At 38.6% G+C, this 17,801-nt stretch overlaps 1 protein-coding gene across 9 annotated transcripts in view; it reads left to right on the forward strand.

Annotated features, from left to right (window-relative positions):
* Nucleotides 1-17,801, forward strand: part of grb10b (growth factor receptor-bound protein 10b) — a 132,764-nt gene that overhangs the window by 111,132 nt on the left and 3,831 nt on the right. For 8 of the 9 annotated variants that reach the window (XM_067400988.1, XM_067401041.1, XM_067401020.1 and 5 more), the window contains exons 6-16: nucleotides 4,061-4,217; nucleotides 7,575-7,690; nucleotides 9,844-9,918; nucleotides 10,036-10,173; nucleotides 10,428-10,538; nucleotides 11,492-11,590; nucleotides 12,457-12,534; nucleotides 12,958-13,074; nucleotides 16,167-16,233; nucleotides 16,553-16,640; nucleotides 16,743-16,836. In XM_067400988.1, coding sequence (XP_067257089.1) covers nucleotides 4,061-4,217; nucleotides 7,575-7,690; nucleotides 9,844-9,918; nucleotides 10,036-10,173; nucleotides 10,428-10,538; nucleotides 11,492-11,590; nucleotides 12,457-12,534; nucleotides 12,958-13,074; nucleotides 16,167-16,233; nucleotides 16,553-16,640; nucleotides 16,743-16,836 — 1,140 coding nt within the window. The other variant, XM_067401048.1, reaches the window with a different exon arrangement.

Raw genomic sequence — 17,801 nt, forward strand, 5'->3', positions numbered from 1 at the left:
GGTCTTTAGGGCCCTTTAGGCCCTCCGTTTGAGCCGCTCCAAGTGGTTAGATTGTGGTCCCTGTGGGGCCTTGGGGGAAAGTATTGCAGGGGGTCTTTGGATAGATATATACAACACAGTATTTACATACATACTTTTTAGAACATAAATTAATCTAACGTGTAAATAAACTGGTAGATTCTCTTTAGATGTGTAAAAAAAATTACTGTGCAGTAAAGCTCCACATGATAATGATAAGCCAGTTTGTCACTGTTCCCCAGTGTTTTTCCCCAGGGTTTTCACTAAAGTTTTGCATTTTACATGGCATGCACCCATTGGTGCTGGACCAACTTACCTCCTGTTTTAACTGTTGTGTGAGAGAAAAAATACAAGTCTGATCTCATATCAGAAGGAATGGATACATTCGACCGAGTCAAAAACAGTTGTCTGTTCAGCCTGTGTGAATCAGAAACATGAGCGTACTGGAAAACAGGAAAGAGGAAAGACAGGAAGTGTGGGTGGAACTTTAGTCTGGAACTAAAAGTTAACACCATTTCTTTCCTGTAATCAATGGCTGGAAAACTAGGTGTGGTAATATTTGTTTATTTCGGTAATGCCAATTATGTTGCAATCTTGTATCATCACTTACTTGACTTACATGACTTACCAACCTGAAGACATTCATTCTTGCAATATGTTTTTTTTTTTTTTTTTTCTTTTCACGACACTGTCAGGAAAAAGGCTGCTGCATCACAATAATAATTGTGTTATGTAACGTAATATGTCTATTTTGGGAACATCTCAAGACTGATGCATTCATTTGCTCATAGCAGTCTGATTGCTAACTAATATTTGTTTTTCCTAGTAAATAAGAGATTTAGCTATGCTTTAGAGGCTCTTCGGGGCTCTGAAAAATAACAATGACGTCCAGATTTGCAATGGAAAAAGTTCCTGTGTTGTTTTAGACCATTTTGGAAACAAACACTTGTCAAAGTTGTAGCCTAGCAGTTAGGATATGTGCTCAGGCACATAATGAAAAAAGAAGAAAAATTCCAATTATGTCATCATTAACTCATCTTCATGTAATTCCAATCCCATTTGACTCCACCCCCCCCCCCCCCCTTCTTTTCACAAGCAACATAGGTGTGTTCTGTCAAGCCACAGAAAGGTATCATAAAAGTAGTCCATATGACTTTTATGTATGCCAAGTGTTTTAAAGCCATGCAATAGCTTTGGTTGGTTATTCACCGAAAATCTTGTCCTTTAGCTCTCAAAACGTATTTGCATTTTCACATATTCAAATTTAGTAGGCGTACAGGTGACACAAATTTGAAACTAGTTACAACACTTCCATTACTTCTATCAGGGGCAGGGTCATCATCAGGGAGAGGGATAGACCCCTGTGGATTAGTGTACTCATTGGGCTCAGAACGGAGGGGGCCAACTCACAAAAATTTTATCCCATACCCTATCAATTTTAGTGACTGCCCTGATCAGGGTACACCCCTGAAGAATGATCAGCTTGACCTTTGCACATTGGTTGCTACTTGGTCCCAGAGTTACTGTTTTAAATGGAAAATTAAACTCTTAAATAATGATTATGTCTCAAAATGTGGTGGGGATGAATTCAAGTCATGGCCAGTTTAGTCTTAATGGTATTCCCCTGACAAAAAAAGAAACACTTCTGGAAGATGATGGAAACATGTACTGACAAACTATTATATCATGTCCAACAGTCAACACGTGGCAATATGGGTCAGTAGGGTAATGATTGACACACTGTACATTGCATGACATGGCTGCAGCTTATGACACTATGAGATAATGTGCAGACATATGTGACCCAGTCTTGTCCCCGCTGAATGCCTAAATGGTAGAGTGATGAGTGAAAGAGTGTAGAAGGAGGAGGAGAAGAGGAGGAGCAGCCAAGCCAGCTGGTGCACTGGAGAGTTTGCATACCTTTTATGTTACCACCCCTACTGACTCTTTCTTCTGGACTGCTTCCAGTACTCCCTCCAGCCCTCTATCCCCGACTTCCTCTTGCTCTCTCCCTTCCTCCCCACCCCCATAACTGAAATAGTCTCCTAAAGGATTGAAAAGGATTGAGTCATCCTTTCTGTCCAGTTTCCTGTGGTCACATAAAGTTAATTTTAGCAGGGGCAGCTAAGCAGATATGTGTGCAAGTGTCAAAATTGAGAGAGATAAAGCCTTGAGATGAAACTCTGGGTTCATTAAAGAGAAAAACTCAGTTCATTTCCACAGAAATGGGTGGGGCGTAGTCTCTTTGTGTCTTTGCGTCTTCTGTTGAATTAGCTGTCTGAAAGTTTGCGTCTGACTTCTTTCCTTGTTTGCGCGTGTTTAGGTTTGTGTGTGGATTCATGGGTCACCAATGAAAACGCTGGGGTTTGCTTTTCGTTTTTTTTTTTTCTGCTTTAGTGGAGGAATGTTGGCATAAAGTTTGACTGGGGGGAAGGCAGTGAGCGGCGTCTCAAGTGCTGGCATTTCAACTGTAATGAGTCTTGCCCTGTCGTGAGAGAAATTTCTGGCTTCGAACTACGAACTTCAAAGCTGGGCTTTTGAAAGTAAGAAAAACTTTCAACAAGTCCTCACATGAAAACTCGTTCAAGACTCTAGAAAGTTAAGGTTTAGACAGCCGAGAAGCTTTGCTCTGTCTGGTCCTATCGCCATCTCCACTTCAGAGGAAACAAACGAGCTGCTAAAAACGAGCCGCTCTCCTTTCAAGAGCAGAAAGAAACTGAAGCTATGCAGAAGGGGGGGAAGAAAAGTTAAGGCTGTGCGTGCGTATGACTGCGCGTCTGTGTATGTGTGCCTGTTGGTGTGTGTGCGTGTGTGAGGGGTGTGTGAGTGTGTGTGTGCATCTGTGTCTGTGTGGGAATGATTACATCAGCTTGAGCTAGCTCTATGATTGGTTAGGGAAGTGTGGTTTGATTCACTACCTAAAAGCCTGTGGCTGTAACCCTTTGTGAGGGGAACAGAGGCAAGTTGTCTGCCAAGCTGGAAACAGTGCCATCTGCATGCTCTGTCCTGCGCCAAAGCTAGACAGAGAGAGAAAGAGAAGGAGGGAGATTGTGACAGGTAGGATACACTGAGCCACTGACAGGAAGAAGCATCTGTGAAGCATCGGAACTGCTTTTTTCCTTTTTTTGGTCCTTTTTTCTCTCTTGTGGAGTTGTGGAGACATTCGGGGAGCGGGTTCATCTCTCAGTGTGTGGAGGAGGACACAGGCTGCTGGGGAAAATGCCATCGTGTTCTCCTGACTGTTGCCTGCTCAGGCCTGGGGAGGTAAGATTTCTCCTCAGCCCTAAACGCACGGCTCCTCTTGAATACTTCAGAATCCCTCTCCCCCTAGGCGACTGAAAGAGTCTGGGGAGTTGGTGTCTATCTGTAGTGGGGTGAAAAATAGAACCTGTAGAATGAAACGGAAAATCTAATATAGAGTGTGACGGGAACGGTTACATCTACAGTTTAAGAGAATTATGGAATTCGCAAGAGTAAATGTGGTGGAAAAGCTGTAAAGGTTGGCGTAACAGATTTATGAACGTGTACTGGGTGAGAGAATGTAGAAAAGATCTCAGAATGGGTGAGTGATGTTGCAAATTGGAATAGAGAATTTTCGAGAAAAGCTATTATGTGAGTGATGATGGGGAAACAATGACACAGGACTCAGTCAGTGTCGAGCACCAAACTATTTCAAATTAAACATTTTTCTTCAGCTTTTCCTACTTGTATTAGCAAGGATGTAGTCTAGACATGGAATTTAGATGTGAAAAGACCTAGATTTGAGCATTAATGGCTTTACACTCTGGGTCAAAGCCTCCGAAGAGTTTCAGATATTCCTTTTTTTAGTTAAAAGACAGAGTATCCTTATGTTACCTAAATTGTTGTTTGGTAGCACTATTTGATATTTGTTTTATTTACATTGGGGCTCTGAAAATAAAATTGTCCTGTGACGCAGTATAATTTACCCATATGTAGATGTGTTTTTCCAAATTAGAAATTCGTTTTTGTTCTTTCTCAACATCATTTCTAAGTAATAATCAGATTTTTTCATCTATTTCAGATCATAAAAATCTTCAGCGAGGACGGGATGGGAAAGATTGTGGAGATCCCAGCCGACATGACGGCACGAGACTTGTGCCAGTTTCTCGTCTATAAAAACCATTGTGTGGACGATAACAGTTGGGCGCTTGTGGAGCATCATCCAGCCCTGGGACTCGGTAACTGGCTTGCTAGTTTTCTAGGCTAGAGGGGATCGAGTGAATTTATAGAGCCATTTTAATGTGTCTGTGTGTGTGTCAACCACTTTAGATGCAGTAATTACAGGGTCTTTTGTGCTGGAGTTGAAATCAATGATGACCATGTAAGAGAAGAAGACAGACTTCCTTGATTCATCCTTTTGTGTCCTCAGGCTGATTGTAATTGATTAACGGTCGCCGGGGGGAATCCTGTCTCTCAGAGAGACATAACAGGAAGTTAGGTTCCCCAAGAGTAGAACTGGTACTGGTTCTGGAACTTTAGTCAAGCACAGCATTGTCATGTGTAGTTTTGTCTTGTGTTTTATGCTTAAGGACAAAATTTAAGATAAGATAAGATAAGCCTAGTGATTTTGCCATTCTAACTATTTAGAATTATATAATTAATTGCATTCTATTATCTATAGTTAGCATTGTATTTTTCCTTGCTGTCCACGACCAAATCAGAACAGAACTGCGACCCAACGGTTGAGAACTACTGCTTTTGTTCGTAGCTCTTTAAAATCAAACATGGTCAGTGGGTTTTTTGACATTGACAGTTGCTGTCAGAGTGCAAGTTGTGCGCAAATCTCTAGGCTAACGCATGCTGTGTGTTAATTGGTTACCTCAAATAACCTGTGGTGTGAACATAAGAGCTTGCTAGTAGAACTAAAGTCAGCCCAGGGCAACGAGTCGTACAGGAAATTCAGCCACCCGAGTATGTGGTCTGGACAGGATTTCGTTTTCCATCCCAACTATTTGTTTTGTTTGGCAAACAAATGGTTTTCTTTTTATTTTCAACGGACATCCTGCTCCCCTTTCTGTATCATCATTCTTTCTTCTTTCTTTCAATGTTCTATTTTACTTTCAGTTTCCCAATGAGTGTGAGGATACAACAGATGATTAAGGAATTCAGAGGAAATGTCGGGGAATTTTGAAACTGTAGCTTGCAAAATTACATAGCCCACTCATAATTTGAAGTAGTTAAACTAAAGTCAGTTAATAGTAGGTAGCTACTAATATATATTGTTTTACATATATAACTATCAGATATCTTTGTAATCATAGCAGTGTTTATCTGACACATAAGCAATGAGAATCTCAATGACAGCATTTGGTTTTTAAGATAATATACTCTAAATAATAACTACTAAAAATACATTAAGATACATTTGTATATCTAAGTTGAAAACATGGCATCATACACTAAACAAAAAGACATAAAAAATAATGTGCCTCACAGAGATTTATTTGCAGAGGAATCATTTTGGTCAGTCTGAGAATTTTCTGATTTTTTTTGATATGCTATTAGTTATTAGAAGACTAATATGTCTGAATGAACTGATTCACTAAAATGAATCAATTCTCCTCATTTCAGTGCTTACACATAAGAAAGGAGAGCCTTGAAAAATGTAGTTTTGTTAGTATTATTAAATAAGTTATTATTATCATTAAATATAAGTTAGTATTGATAAACTTGTTTACGGTAAACCCAAACTCTAAAAGAAGGCCTTGTGTTGGTATATTAGACATTTTGCTAGTTGTTTGTTAATTCTAGATCAGTCATTTGTCTGAAAAAAAAAACAAAACAAAAAAATCTTGTGTATTTTGCAGAAGGCTAAATATTTGCTATCCCAGAGACTATTAATAATCATTTAAATGTTTCTAATTAATGTCTGATTCACTTTTTCTACATTGTACAACAGTATCGACACATAAACATGCTCATTTTAAAACAAAGTTGAATGTCTCTCAGTTTAGACAAACGCTTAATTTTATATGCGAAACACAGGCTGCATTTAAAACGTCAAAGCAGGTCCGTTCCTCATTTGTTATGGATCCACTCTGCTAGAATAGCGTGAAGTGCGGTTGAGCGAAAGCATGACATCATCTCTCTGCAATGCCCGACTCTCTCCTTACTAAGCCAAATATTGAACGGCAGAATGATGGAAAAGCTTGTCACTCCTGAGTACTTCTGTATCTCAAAGCGTCATTTCAAGATGGATGTGTTGTGAGGAAAAGTCATAAACCAGATTTGTCGTAAAGTGGATTAAAGTGTGCGTAAATTGATACACATACAAAACTGTTTTGATTGGATGTTATAATTGCTAAATAATTGCAATGCTTTCTAGATACAGTGAAAAAATAGTTGTGTAGAAAGAAGCGTTTCATTTTTTATGCACTGTAAATGTGAAAATGTGTGGTTCTTACCATAAAAGAGTAGTTCACTCACCCTCATTTCATTTCAAACCATAAAACACACCCTTTCATGGCACATTAAAGGAGAATTCTTTTATAATGTGCTAGTTTTCAAGCTTCAAACAATACACAATGCTCTATAAAAACATCATAAAAATATTCACAAGACTCATGCACTATGTTCTTGTGAACATGTACATTAGCTGTGCGTGAAGAATAAACCAAATTTAAATAATTATTGGTAACACTTTATTTTACAGTGTAATTGTTACATGTAGTTACTATTGTAATAACTATAAATTATGCATAATTACATCACAATTAACCCTAAACCATGTTACTTAATTACTTAGTATTACTCAGTACATAAATGTAAAATTACAGTGTAACAAAGACACCTTAAAATAAAGTGTAACATAGCTAAGATTTTCAGCCATAATCAAATCTGCTTCAAACCTTCTATAAAACATCATAGTTGCTTCTGCTTTTTAACGAACTTTATGTTATTTTCTCTGGTCATTAGTCTCTTACACTTATCGCTTTGTATATTGGTAAGGATGTTTGTGGGGTAGGTTGAAACTGATCCCTCCATAGCTTCCTGTTGCCAAACAAGCTCTCTGACCGTCTCCACAGTTGGATGAGGAACATATATGAGGGTTCAGGGTCAGGTTTTTTTTTGGTTTTTTTTGAGTGGTCATGGGCAGCATTAACTCGCCACCATCCTTGAGATAATAGTAAAGACATTGTGAGAAAGGCAGAGAAACAGTTCTAAATAGAGATCAATCTAACATAAATCAAATGTAGGGTTTTTAGTCAGCAAGTCCCTGTGCAGGATAAGCTGAATGGGGGGTGGGGAAATAGAAGTGGGGTGGGGGGGGTTCTCTCCTCCAGACAAACTCTCTTTTCATGAGGCAGGGATCGCTCACCCTGTTTATTTTTTGTCTGCCTGGATGAATGCTAACAGAAAATTATGTCAATCAAGATGCAAATATTACACACATTTGAGAATTCGGTTACAAAGATGCTTTTTTTTTGGCACATGTCTTTCCACACATTTTCATAAGTATAATACCGATTTTGAAGTAAATGCAGTGTGTATGTGCCCTAATTATGCCTTTTTTTCCTCCCTCCATCAATCCACAGAAAGATGTTTAGAAGACCATGAACTGGTTGTCCAAGTGCAGACATCAATGACCAGTGAAAGTAAATTTCTCTTCAGGAAGAACTATGCCAAATATGAATTCTTTAAAAATCCTTTGGTAAGTTAATCCAAGACCTCACATGAACTATTTCATAATTAGGTTAAGATGATTGTAGATTATTTTTATTTCCTTGTCTTAGAGCAGGTGTCAGCAGGTACATAAGTAACATGACACGGATTATTGCTGAAGGAAAGCTCCTCACATTAATGGACTGTTTTCAGTCTTACTTGGTAGATGCAGATATCAAGTGACATGCTTCCAGTTCAATGAGCTGCTCTCACACACTCTCTCTCTCTCACAATCCAAAAGAAACCCATGCCTCTTACTATTTGGGCTGGAAATCAAACACTTTCATGAACATTCAGTGCTCTTGTAATTTCTGCTGGAGACAGAGAGGGGAGGGAAATCTGTGCTTTAAATGTAAGATTATTGCCGCAACACAAGTACGCTCTCAACTATATAATCTTTGGTAACGTTTTCTTTGGGCCTATTTAGTCTGTGTTTGTGCCTTGACTGATTGAATTGCATTCCATTTACACCCCGTCAAATAAATATAAACCAAATGATATCAGATAAACTATCAGACGTTTTTTGACTGAACTGAACATTGCACTTTAGAATACTGGATTCTGATTGGTCAGTGGCTGCATTTTGTGGGCAAAAAATTAGTGTTAAACTTATGCAACCAATTTAGTACACACCTCTGCTAGTTTTATATCGGGCTCTTTCTTCTCACATAATCAAATCATTTCACTTCAATATTTCATGTACATTTATTATTTATTTGAGAAGTGACATTGTACAAAGACAGACAATGTAAAGTCAGCTAATTATTACTGTAAAAACAACAACAACAACAACAACAACAACAAAAACCTCCAGGGTGATGCAAGACACACCAGCCTGTTGGCAATTATTTTGCAATAATAACTGACTGACTTTTAGTTGTTTGAAATGCAATGAAAACTGCTTATAGCATTATATAATGTTTTCAGTAACTTGAGTAACTTAATTCATGTTAGATAATCATTTAAAATGGCTCTACACTGTCACTGTCACATTTTTTTTTCTTTTTTTTTCAAAGCTTTGACTTGGAATTTCCTAAAATTCCTAGACTGGGTAAACCTAGCCTGATCTGCCGGCGATTTGATTTCGCCTGGCAACTCAGTCTGGAAACCCGTACATTCATTTCTACTGCTTCTGTTACACTTTTGCGGGAACCAATCACAGACTGGCTTATCTACCTTGCTACCTATTGGCTGGTATAACACAAGCGACGGCAAGCATGACCGTCAATCCAATTCCTTTTAACCTCTCAACGATGCTGAATGACTTCTTTAGTTTAGCAAACAAATCGCTTGTGTGTAAATACCACTCACTTTCATGTTTTTTTTTTGTTTGTTTTTTTTTTGCACAACCTGTAAAAATCGCTCGATGCCATTGCTGCTTCTGCAAACCGCTGATCAATGCTATAAACCAATACAATCTAAACCTGTCTGGAGTTTTCACGTCGCTCTGCAAAGTACGTCACCCGGATCGTTGATCTGATTGGTTGAAGGACTATCCAATTGTGTGAATAATGCTCGTTGATCACGCCTCTTTTGCAGTAGAAAATACATACAGACTCCCCAGGCCAATGTTCAATTTTAAAATGAGCTTGGTCTGGTGATAGCCAGACAATAAAATTCCTTGTGCAGGTAGAAAATCATAAGAGAAATTCGATGGGTGGCAGGCTTATGTTTTTAAAATAGTATATAATACTCTGTTGTTTTGTGGGCTTTTGTAACGAGGAGCTTTTAGAATAATTTCGAATAATTGCTTTTTTCTTTCATCCACCGTAACCAAAAAAGACAGGCCTTTTCAGCAGTCATTACGAAACCTTTCCCTTTGTTTTCTATGTGTAGAAGCAAAATGTTACACAAGCAGATAAATGTCTTTAATCTTATTGTTATATTCAATTATTTTTTTAATTAAATAATCAGCTATGGTCACTGTTTCAGAGCTATACAGGAATTAACTCTTATATAACTTTGAATTGATAAGGCTCAAATAGCTATGCATTTTAGATTAAATGGACGCTGTATTTAATTTTGTTAGAGATTATAAGGATTTAGTTTGGAATGACTGTTCTGATCATGTGCAAAGGCATATTACAATCAATATACTCCCTTGATATGCATGTAGTGAGCTAAAATATGTTTTTTCAACAGACCTTCTTCCCAGAGCAAATGGTTGCCTGGTGTCAGGAGGCCAATGGGACCATCCCCCCATCTCAGCTCTTGCAGGTAAAACATGGGCATGTGTTCTCTTTCCCATCACCCCCCGATCTAACATCAGCCCATACATTTTTTACTTTTTACAAGATAAGTGAATTTTCAAGTGTTCTCTTCTTTTATCTCCAGAACTTCTTAAACTCCAGCAGTTGTCCTGAGATCCAGGGATATTTGTATGTGAAAGAGATGGGCAGGAAATCATGGAAGAAACTGTATGTGTTTTTAAGACGGTCAGGATTGTACTTCTCAACAAAAGGAACATCAAAGGTGAAATGGCAACCCAAAATTTAAATTTTGCTTGGTTTCTTTCTAGCAAAAAAAAAAAAAAAAACTACTCATGACCACCTATTTTGTATAAAAGTAGTGTGTACAAGCCTTGTACAAGCCTCATGTACAAGCCTCTGTTAATGTCATCAGGTGCTGGCTAGAACCGACCCTTCCCCCATTTCTGAGTGCTCTTTTAGTGCCCTCTCCCCTCCTTATCCATTAGATGACATGAGCTGTTGGTTGATCTTTCACAGGAGCCCAGGCATTTACAGCTACTAGCAGACCTGGATGACAGCAATGTCTTTACAGTAATAACAGGGAGAAAGCTGCACAATGCACCGACTGACTTTGAATTCTGCATAAAAGTAAGTTTATGTGGTCTTTTATGAGAACTTAAAGTAGTCTTAGTTCACCCAAAAAAGGCTTAGTTCACCCAAAAATGAAAATTCAGTCATTTATTACTCACCCTCATGTCGTTCCACACCCGTAAGACCTTCGTTCATCTTCGGAACACAAATTAAGATATTTTTTCATAAAATCCAATGACTCAGTGATGCCTGCATTGCCAGCAAGATCATTTCCTTTTTCAATGCCCAGAAAGGTACTGAAAACATATGTAAAACAGTTAATGTGACTAGTGGTTCAACCTTAATATTATAAAGCGACGAGAATCTTTTGTTTCAAATCAGTGGTTCAGAGGACCAAAATCACGTGATTTCAGTAAACGATGTTCAGTAAAAGTGTTTTGAAATTTCAATAGTTCATGTGACTTTGGTAGTTTGATATGCACTCTGAACCATTGATTCGAAACAAAAGATTCATAAAGCTTTGAAGCTTCATGAAGCAGTGTTTTGAAATCACCCATCGCTAGATATTGTTTATTAAAGTCACTATTTTGTTTTTTGGCGCACAAAAGGTATTCTCTGCGCTTTATAACACTAAGGTTGAACCACTGTACTCACATGAACTGATTTAAATATGTCTTTAGTAGCTTTCTGGCCATTGAAAAAGGAAATGATCTTGCTGGCAATGCAGGCCTCACTGAGCCATCGGATTTTATCAAAAATATCTTAATTTGTGTTCCGAAGATAAACGAAGGTCTTACAGGTGTGGAACGACATGAGGGTGGGTAATAAATTACATAATTTTCATTTTTGGGTGAACTAACCCTTCAAAGCATTAAAAAGTAAAATGTTAAACATTTAACACAAATTCAGTTGTAGAAAGCTTTGATCATTTGATACTGTCTAAGGCAGAAAAGCAAAGTTAATTATTGGTTAGCAGAGGGGCTAATGTTGTGCATTATGATCATTTTCAGCCTAACAAAGTAAGGAATGAAGTGAAAGAACTGAGGATGTTGTGTGCAGAGGATGAACAAAGCAGAACATGCTGGATGACGGCCTTCAGACTCTTTAAGGTTGGTAGTGGAACCCCTTAAACTGGCTGATGAACCTTTGCCTTTTCCCTGGCTGATCTAGAACCTTCACCCTTTCTGTGATGGATCTAGAACCCACACCCCTTCTTTGACTGCTCTAGAACCTGTGCAATTTTCCTGACTGATCTAGAACATCTCAAACCTCCCTGTATTTGTTGTTCATTTGGAACCTGTCTTTTTGTGACAGCTAAAACCTACAATTTTCCTGACTGATCTAGAACCTGTACCCTTTCCTTGACTGATCTAGAATCAGCAATCTAGAACCCTCACCCTTTTCCAGACTAATCTAGAACCCACTGCCTTTCCTTCCCTGATCTCTAAAATCTATACCCTTTCATTGGCTTTTCTAGAACCTGCACACTTTCCATTGTTGATCTCAAACCTGAGCCTTTTCCCTTATCTAAAACCCATACACATTTTTAGTCTGACCTTAACCCACATCCTTTCCCTGACTGATCTAAAGGCTGCACTCTTTCCAGGCTGATCTAGAACCTTCTCCCTTTCCAGGCTGATCTAGAACCTTTCTTTGACTGGTCTAGAGCATGTATAACTTGTGTGCAGTGATGTTCTCTGCATCATACATAGATGCTGTATGTTATTGCGTTGTGTGCTGAAAGGAAAAATACAAATTAATTTAAAATAGTCATGACAATGTGTACCATACACTTCTACTAATGCTGCTCTCATAAGAGTATATTTGAGGAGAAAATCTTTGAATTCTTTGCGTGTGTAATGATTCATTTTAAATGCAATAAACTGTTCTCCACATTATGTTTTATTTTGATGTTTTATTAAAGAGTATCATTCTTTTCTTCATCTTTTTAACACTTTTTTTTTCTTCCTTATAGTATGGAATTTTGCTCTATCAAAATTACAAGATCCCCCAACAGCGAAAAACGTTGATTTCACACTTCTCAGCGCCTGTGGTAAGACTCTCGCTCCCTTTAACCTACTCCTGCATTCCCTTTCTCTTCATCTCTACCTCACAGATGGAGCATTAATCACACGTGTCAGTATGTGGGCCATGATGTCACATTATGGAATGATTGTTCAAGTGTTGGCAGTGAAGTTATTATTACAGCTTGTCCTATGGATATTATGCAATTCTGACAATTATAGAACAAATGAACACAGAGATGTAAAACGATTCTGATTAAAAAAAAAATATGTGTTAGCGTACAAAACAATCCATCCATGTTTATGTTATGCTTAAATGTTTTGATTATTGCATTACTTACTTGTTTATGACATGAAGACTAGGTAATGACCAAGTAATTATCAAAAGGCAACACATCTGTAATATGGCATACAAAGTCATTGTTGCTTCTGATCTTTTTTTTTTTTTTCAGAGGAGTGTCTCAGAGAACTCTCTGGTTGCCATGGATTTCTCAGGGAGGATAGGCAGAGTGATTGACAATCCTGTGGAGGCTCAGAGTGCTGCCATGGAGGAGGGACATGCCTGGAGAGTCAGTTCATTTTTGTTGATTATTTATTTATTTATTTATTTATTTATTTATACACACACTCACCGGCCACTTTATTAGGTACACCTTGCTAGTTCTTCAGAACTGCCTTAATTCTTCATTGCATAGGTTCAACAAGGTGCTGGAAACACTCCTCAGAGATTTTGGTCCATCTGGTGACTGTGTAGGTCATTTGAGTATAGTGAACTCAATGTCATGTTCAAGAAACCAGTTTGAGATGATTTGAGCTTTGTGAAATGGCCCGTTATCCTGCTGGAAGTAGCCATCAGAAGGATGGCTACACTGTGGTCATAAAGGGATGGACATGGTCAGCAGCAATACTCAGGTAGGCTGTGGCATTTATACAATGCTTAATTTGTACTAAGGAGCACAAAGTGTGCCAAGAAAATATTCCCCACACCATAACACCACCACCAGCAGCCTGAACCGTTGATACAAGGCAGGGTGAATCTATGCTTTTATGTTGTTTACCCCAAATTCTGCCGTCTGAATTGCCGTAGCAGAAATCTAGACTTGTCAGACCAGGCAACATTTTTCCAATCCTCTATTGTCCAATTTTGGTGAGTCCTTGTGAATTATGTCCTCGGTTTCCTGTTCTTAGCTGACATGAGTGGCACCCGGTGTTGTCTTCTGCTGCTGTAGCCCATCTGCTTCAAGGTTCGACATGTTGTGTGTTCAGAGATGCTCTTCTGCATACCTCGGTTTCAATGACTGGTTATTTGAGTTACTGCTGTCTTTCTATCAGCTCAAACTACTCTGGGCATTCTCCTCTGACCGCTGGCATCAACAAGGCATTTTCACCCACAGAACTTCTGCTCACTGGATATTTTCTGTTTTTTTGGAACAGAAGTTTCTGAAATGCTCACACCAGCCATTCTCGCACCAGCAAACATAATACATTTAAAGTCACTTAAAACACTATTCTTCCCCATTCTAATGCTCAATTTAAAAATTCAGCAGATCGTCTTGACCATTGCTGTGTTCGAAATTTCCCCCTATATCCTCATTTACTATTCCCTACAATAGTCCACTAATACAGTCCACTTGAAGGAGTGAATGAAAACGAGTGAGTTAATTCGGACACTTGAGTGCACCGGAAGGGCTTCTGCTTTTGCATAGTTTGTGTTGGCTTTTTAATATTCATTTGAAACTTGGCAAACTGGCAGCTCTGGTAGTAATGCAAAAAAAAATCTTAATTAAGCAATGTAATAATCAACTAAAAATAAATGTATATGATATTATGCTGTAGCCACATTGGGAAGTGGATGGATTAAATATTCAGCTGTGGGTGACATCTTCTGGTCAAACGTGGGATTCATGAATTCATTTTGCGTGCGGTGCAACTCTTGCAGTGTATTGTGGGTATACTCTAGCCGTTGAGTGCACATCGGTTGTACACTCATTGTGGGAGTGTATGAGTGCACTCGGTAATGTCCACTATGGTTTTGGACACTACTATAAATGGCTGTCCCCTGTGTAGAAGGCGATTTCAGACACAGCCCATGTCCACATGCCTAAATGCATTAAGTTGCTGCCATGTGATTGGCTGATTAGAAATTTACATTAACAAGCAGTTGAACAGGTGTACCTAATAAAGTGGCTGGTGAGTTTATGTATATATATGACATTCTATGGATGGGTGAAAGAAGAGATCATTAATGTATCTAAAGAGTGTTTACCAGTACAACACAGAATAATAAGTAATCAATAAGAAAGAACTGTAAAATTTGTCAATAGCATATTTGAAATACCATTTCAACTTGTAATCAATTACACTGTATAGACAAAATAATTGGGACACACCTCTTAATTATTGAATTTAGGTGTCACAATCAAACCCGTTGCCACAGGTCTGTAAAATCAAGCACCTAGCCAATGCAGATGCATATACACATATTAGTGGAAAAAATGGGTCATTCTGAAGAGCTCAGTGAATTCAAGCGTGGTACTGTGATAGGATGCCACCTTTGCAATAAGTCAGCTCATGAAATTTCATCCTTGCTAGATATTCCACGGTCAACTTTAAGTGGTATTATTGGAAAGTTAACTCGTTTTATGAACAGCAGCAACTCAGCCATGTAGGGGAAGACAACGTAATATCATTGAGTGCTGAGGCACATGGTGCATAAAAGTCACCAATGTTCTGCTGATTCCATAGCTGAAGAGTTCCAAACTTCCACTGGCGTTAATGTCAACACAGAAACTGTGCAGCGGGAGCTTCATGGAATGGGTTTCCATGGCCCAGCATCTGCATACAAGCCTCACATCACCAAGTACAATGCCAAGCATCGGATGGAGTGGTGTAAAGCACACCACCACTAGACTCTGGAGCAGTGGAAACATGGTCTGTGGAATGACAAATCACACTTCTCTGTTTGGCAGTCTGATGGATTAGTTTGGGATTCAGGAATACCAGAAGAACGTTACCTGCCTGAGTGCATTGTGCCAACTGTAAAGTTTGGTAGAGAAGTAATAAAGGTATGAGGCTGTTTTTGAGAGGTTGGGCTAGGCCCCTCAGTTCCAGTGAAGGGAGATATTAATGCTTCTGCATACCAAGACTTTTTGAACAATGCTATGCTTCTAACTTTGTGGGAAAAGTTTTTGGAAAGGTCCTTTTCTATTCCAGAATGGCAGTGCCCCAGTGCACCTAGCAAGATCTATAAAGACATGGTTGGATGACTTTGGTGCGGAAGAACTTGATTGGCCCGCACAGGGCCCTGATCTCAACCCCATCGAACACCTTTGGGGTGAACTGGAATAGAGATTGTAAAGCCAGGCCGTCTCGTCCAACATCAGTGCCTGACCTCACAAATGCTCTGTACTGGATAAACAGGCAATAATTCCTACAGAAACACTCCAAAATGTCGTGGAAAGCCTTCCCAGAAGAGTGAAGGCTGTTTTAGCTGCAAAGGGGGCACCAACTCCATATTAGTATCTATGTTTTTAGAATGCAAATGTCATTACAGTCCCTGTTGATGTGTCTCAATAATTTTGTCCATTTGGTGTAGCATGATGTAGAAATTTTAGAGTTGATTGATTTGTTTTTGTTTTTTTTTTTTTTGTCTTTTTTTCAGAAGAGAAGTCAGCGTATGAATATCCTAGGAAGTCCCAGCCCATTACACCCCTCATCATTAAGTGGAGGTACTTTCTAGAGCATTTTGACATCCTTGCTGAATAAAATAATTTCTTTAATTAAAAAAAATAAAACTTCTGATTGTATATGAAAGTAAAATTGAAAAACTAAATCTGAAACAAAAAGTTAAAATCATTACTATCATACATCGTTTTAATAAGAAAAGAAGATTAATTTCAGGTTGTGTAGATGAAATCCTTGCAATATAAGAATGTGAAATTCATGCTTTTGAAGGAAAGAAAGCATAAAATGTGCACAGCATTCTATATAGAGAATTGCTCACCATCATTCTTGTCTTAAAGGCATTTTGTATCTCCTCTGATCCAGTTATCCACAGAACTCAGCTGTGGTTTCATGGTCGTATTTCACGAGAGGAGTCCCACAAGATGATCCATCAGCAGGGCAGAGTGGATGGGTACATATCATAGCTCATTAATTATTCTCAAAAACATGCTGGATGCTTCTCTGTTCTATCTATGTCACAGATACTTACACATAATTGTTTTTTCTGCAACAGAATGTTTCTCTTGAGGGACAGCCAGAGCAATCCTAAGGCGTTTGTACTTACACTGTGTCACCATCAGAAAATCAAACATTTCCAGATTTTACCGGTGAGATTTTATAGTTTCTTGTACTCAGAACATGTAGCATATTAACTTTCTGTACTGATGCACATATGGCACTTCTTAAAATATTGTCTAGTATTCCTTGAAACAAAATTAAAATGCATTAGATTTACTGAATACCCCTTTTAACTTTCTGAGAATGTATGTGACAGGCAAAAAACACTCTTCTTAAGTAAGCAGATACAAATGCTTGGTCATTGCATTGAAAGCACACAGCCTGCCACACATAACATGCATTCTTGCTTTGCTGTGCCTGTAACAATCCTCAATACTCCATGAGCACAATAGAATTAAAGGGTTAGTTCACCCAAAAATTAAAATTATGTCATTTATTACTCGCCCTCATGTCGTTCTACACCCATAAGACCTTCTTTCATCTTCAGAACACAAATTAAGATATTTTTGATGAAATCCGATGGCTCAGTGAGGCCTCTATTGCCTTGCCTGGAAAATCCAGCCTCACCACTGTACTAGCGGATGAGTCTGGTCGGCCATTGAATCAATTCGATTTCTAGGGCAGAGCAAATATGAGCAAACAGGAAGCGGAGTAAACCAATCAGAGAAGGGCGGATATGACATTAGCAAAGCGACAAGAGAGTCAACAGCGAAAAGTAAATAATTAATGTGTTTTTGGTCATTTAAAACTGAATTCACGGCTGAATAGAACAAACTCTCTCGGGTCTCGCGTGTGCAATCTTTGTTGATATTGAAGGGACGTTCGCCGCACTAGAGTGACGCTGTTTGCATCACTGAAATAAATGAATCTGATTGCACGGTACGGTTTGGAGTTGACTCGAATCGCGACGGAGGGCGGACTGACCAGTTCTTGTAGAAGATATATCAGTCTGGCCTTGCCAGGCAATCTATTGCCAGCAATGTCACCAAACTTCTCAAGATCCAGAAAGGTACTTTAAAACATATTTTAAAACAGTTCATGTGAGTACAGTGGT

This window comes from Chanodichthys erythropterus, chromosome 2, assembly GCF_024489055.1.
Source record: "Chanodichthys erythropterus isolate Z2021 chromosome 2, ASM2448905v1, whole genome shotgun sequence".
NCBI classification, from domain to species: Eukaryota; Metazoa; Chordata; class Actinopteri; order Cypriniformes; family Xenocyprididae; genus Chanodichthys; species Chanodichthys erythropterus.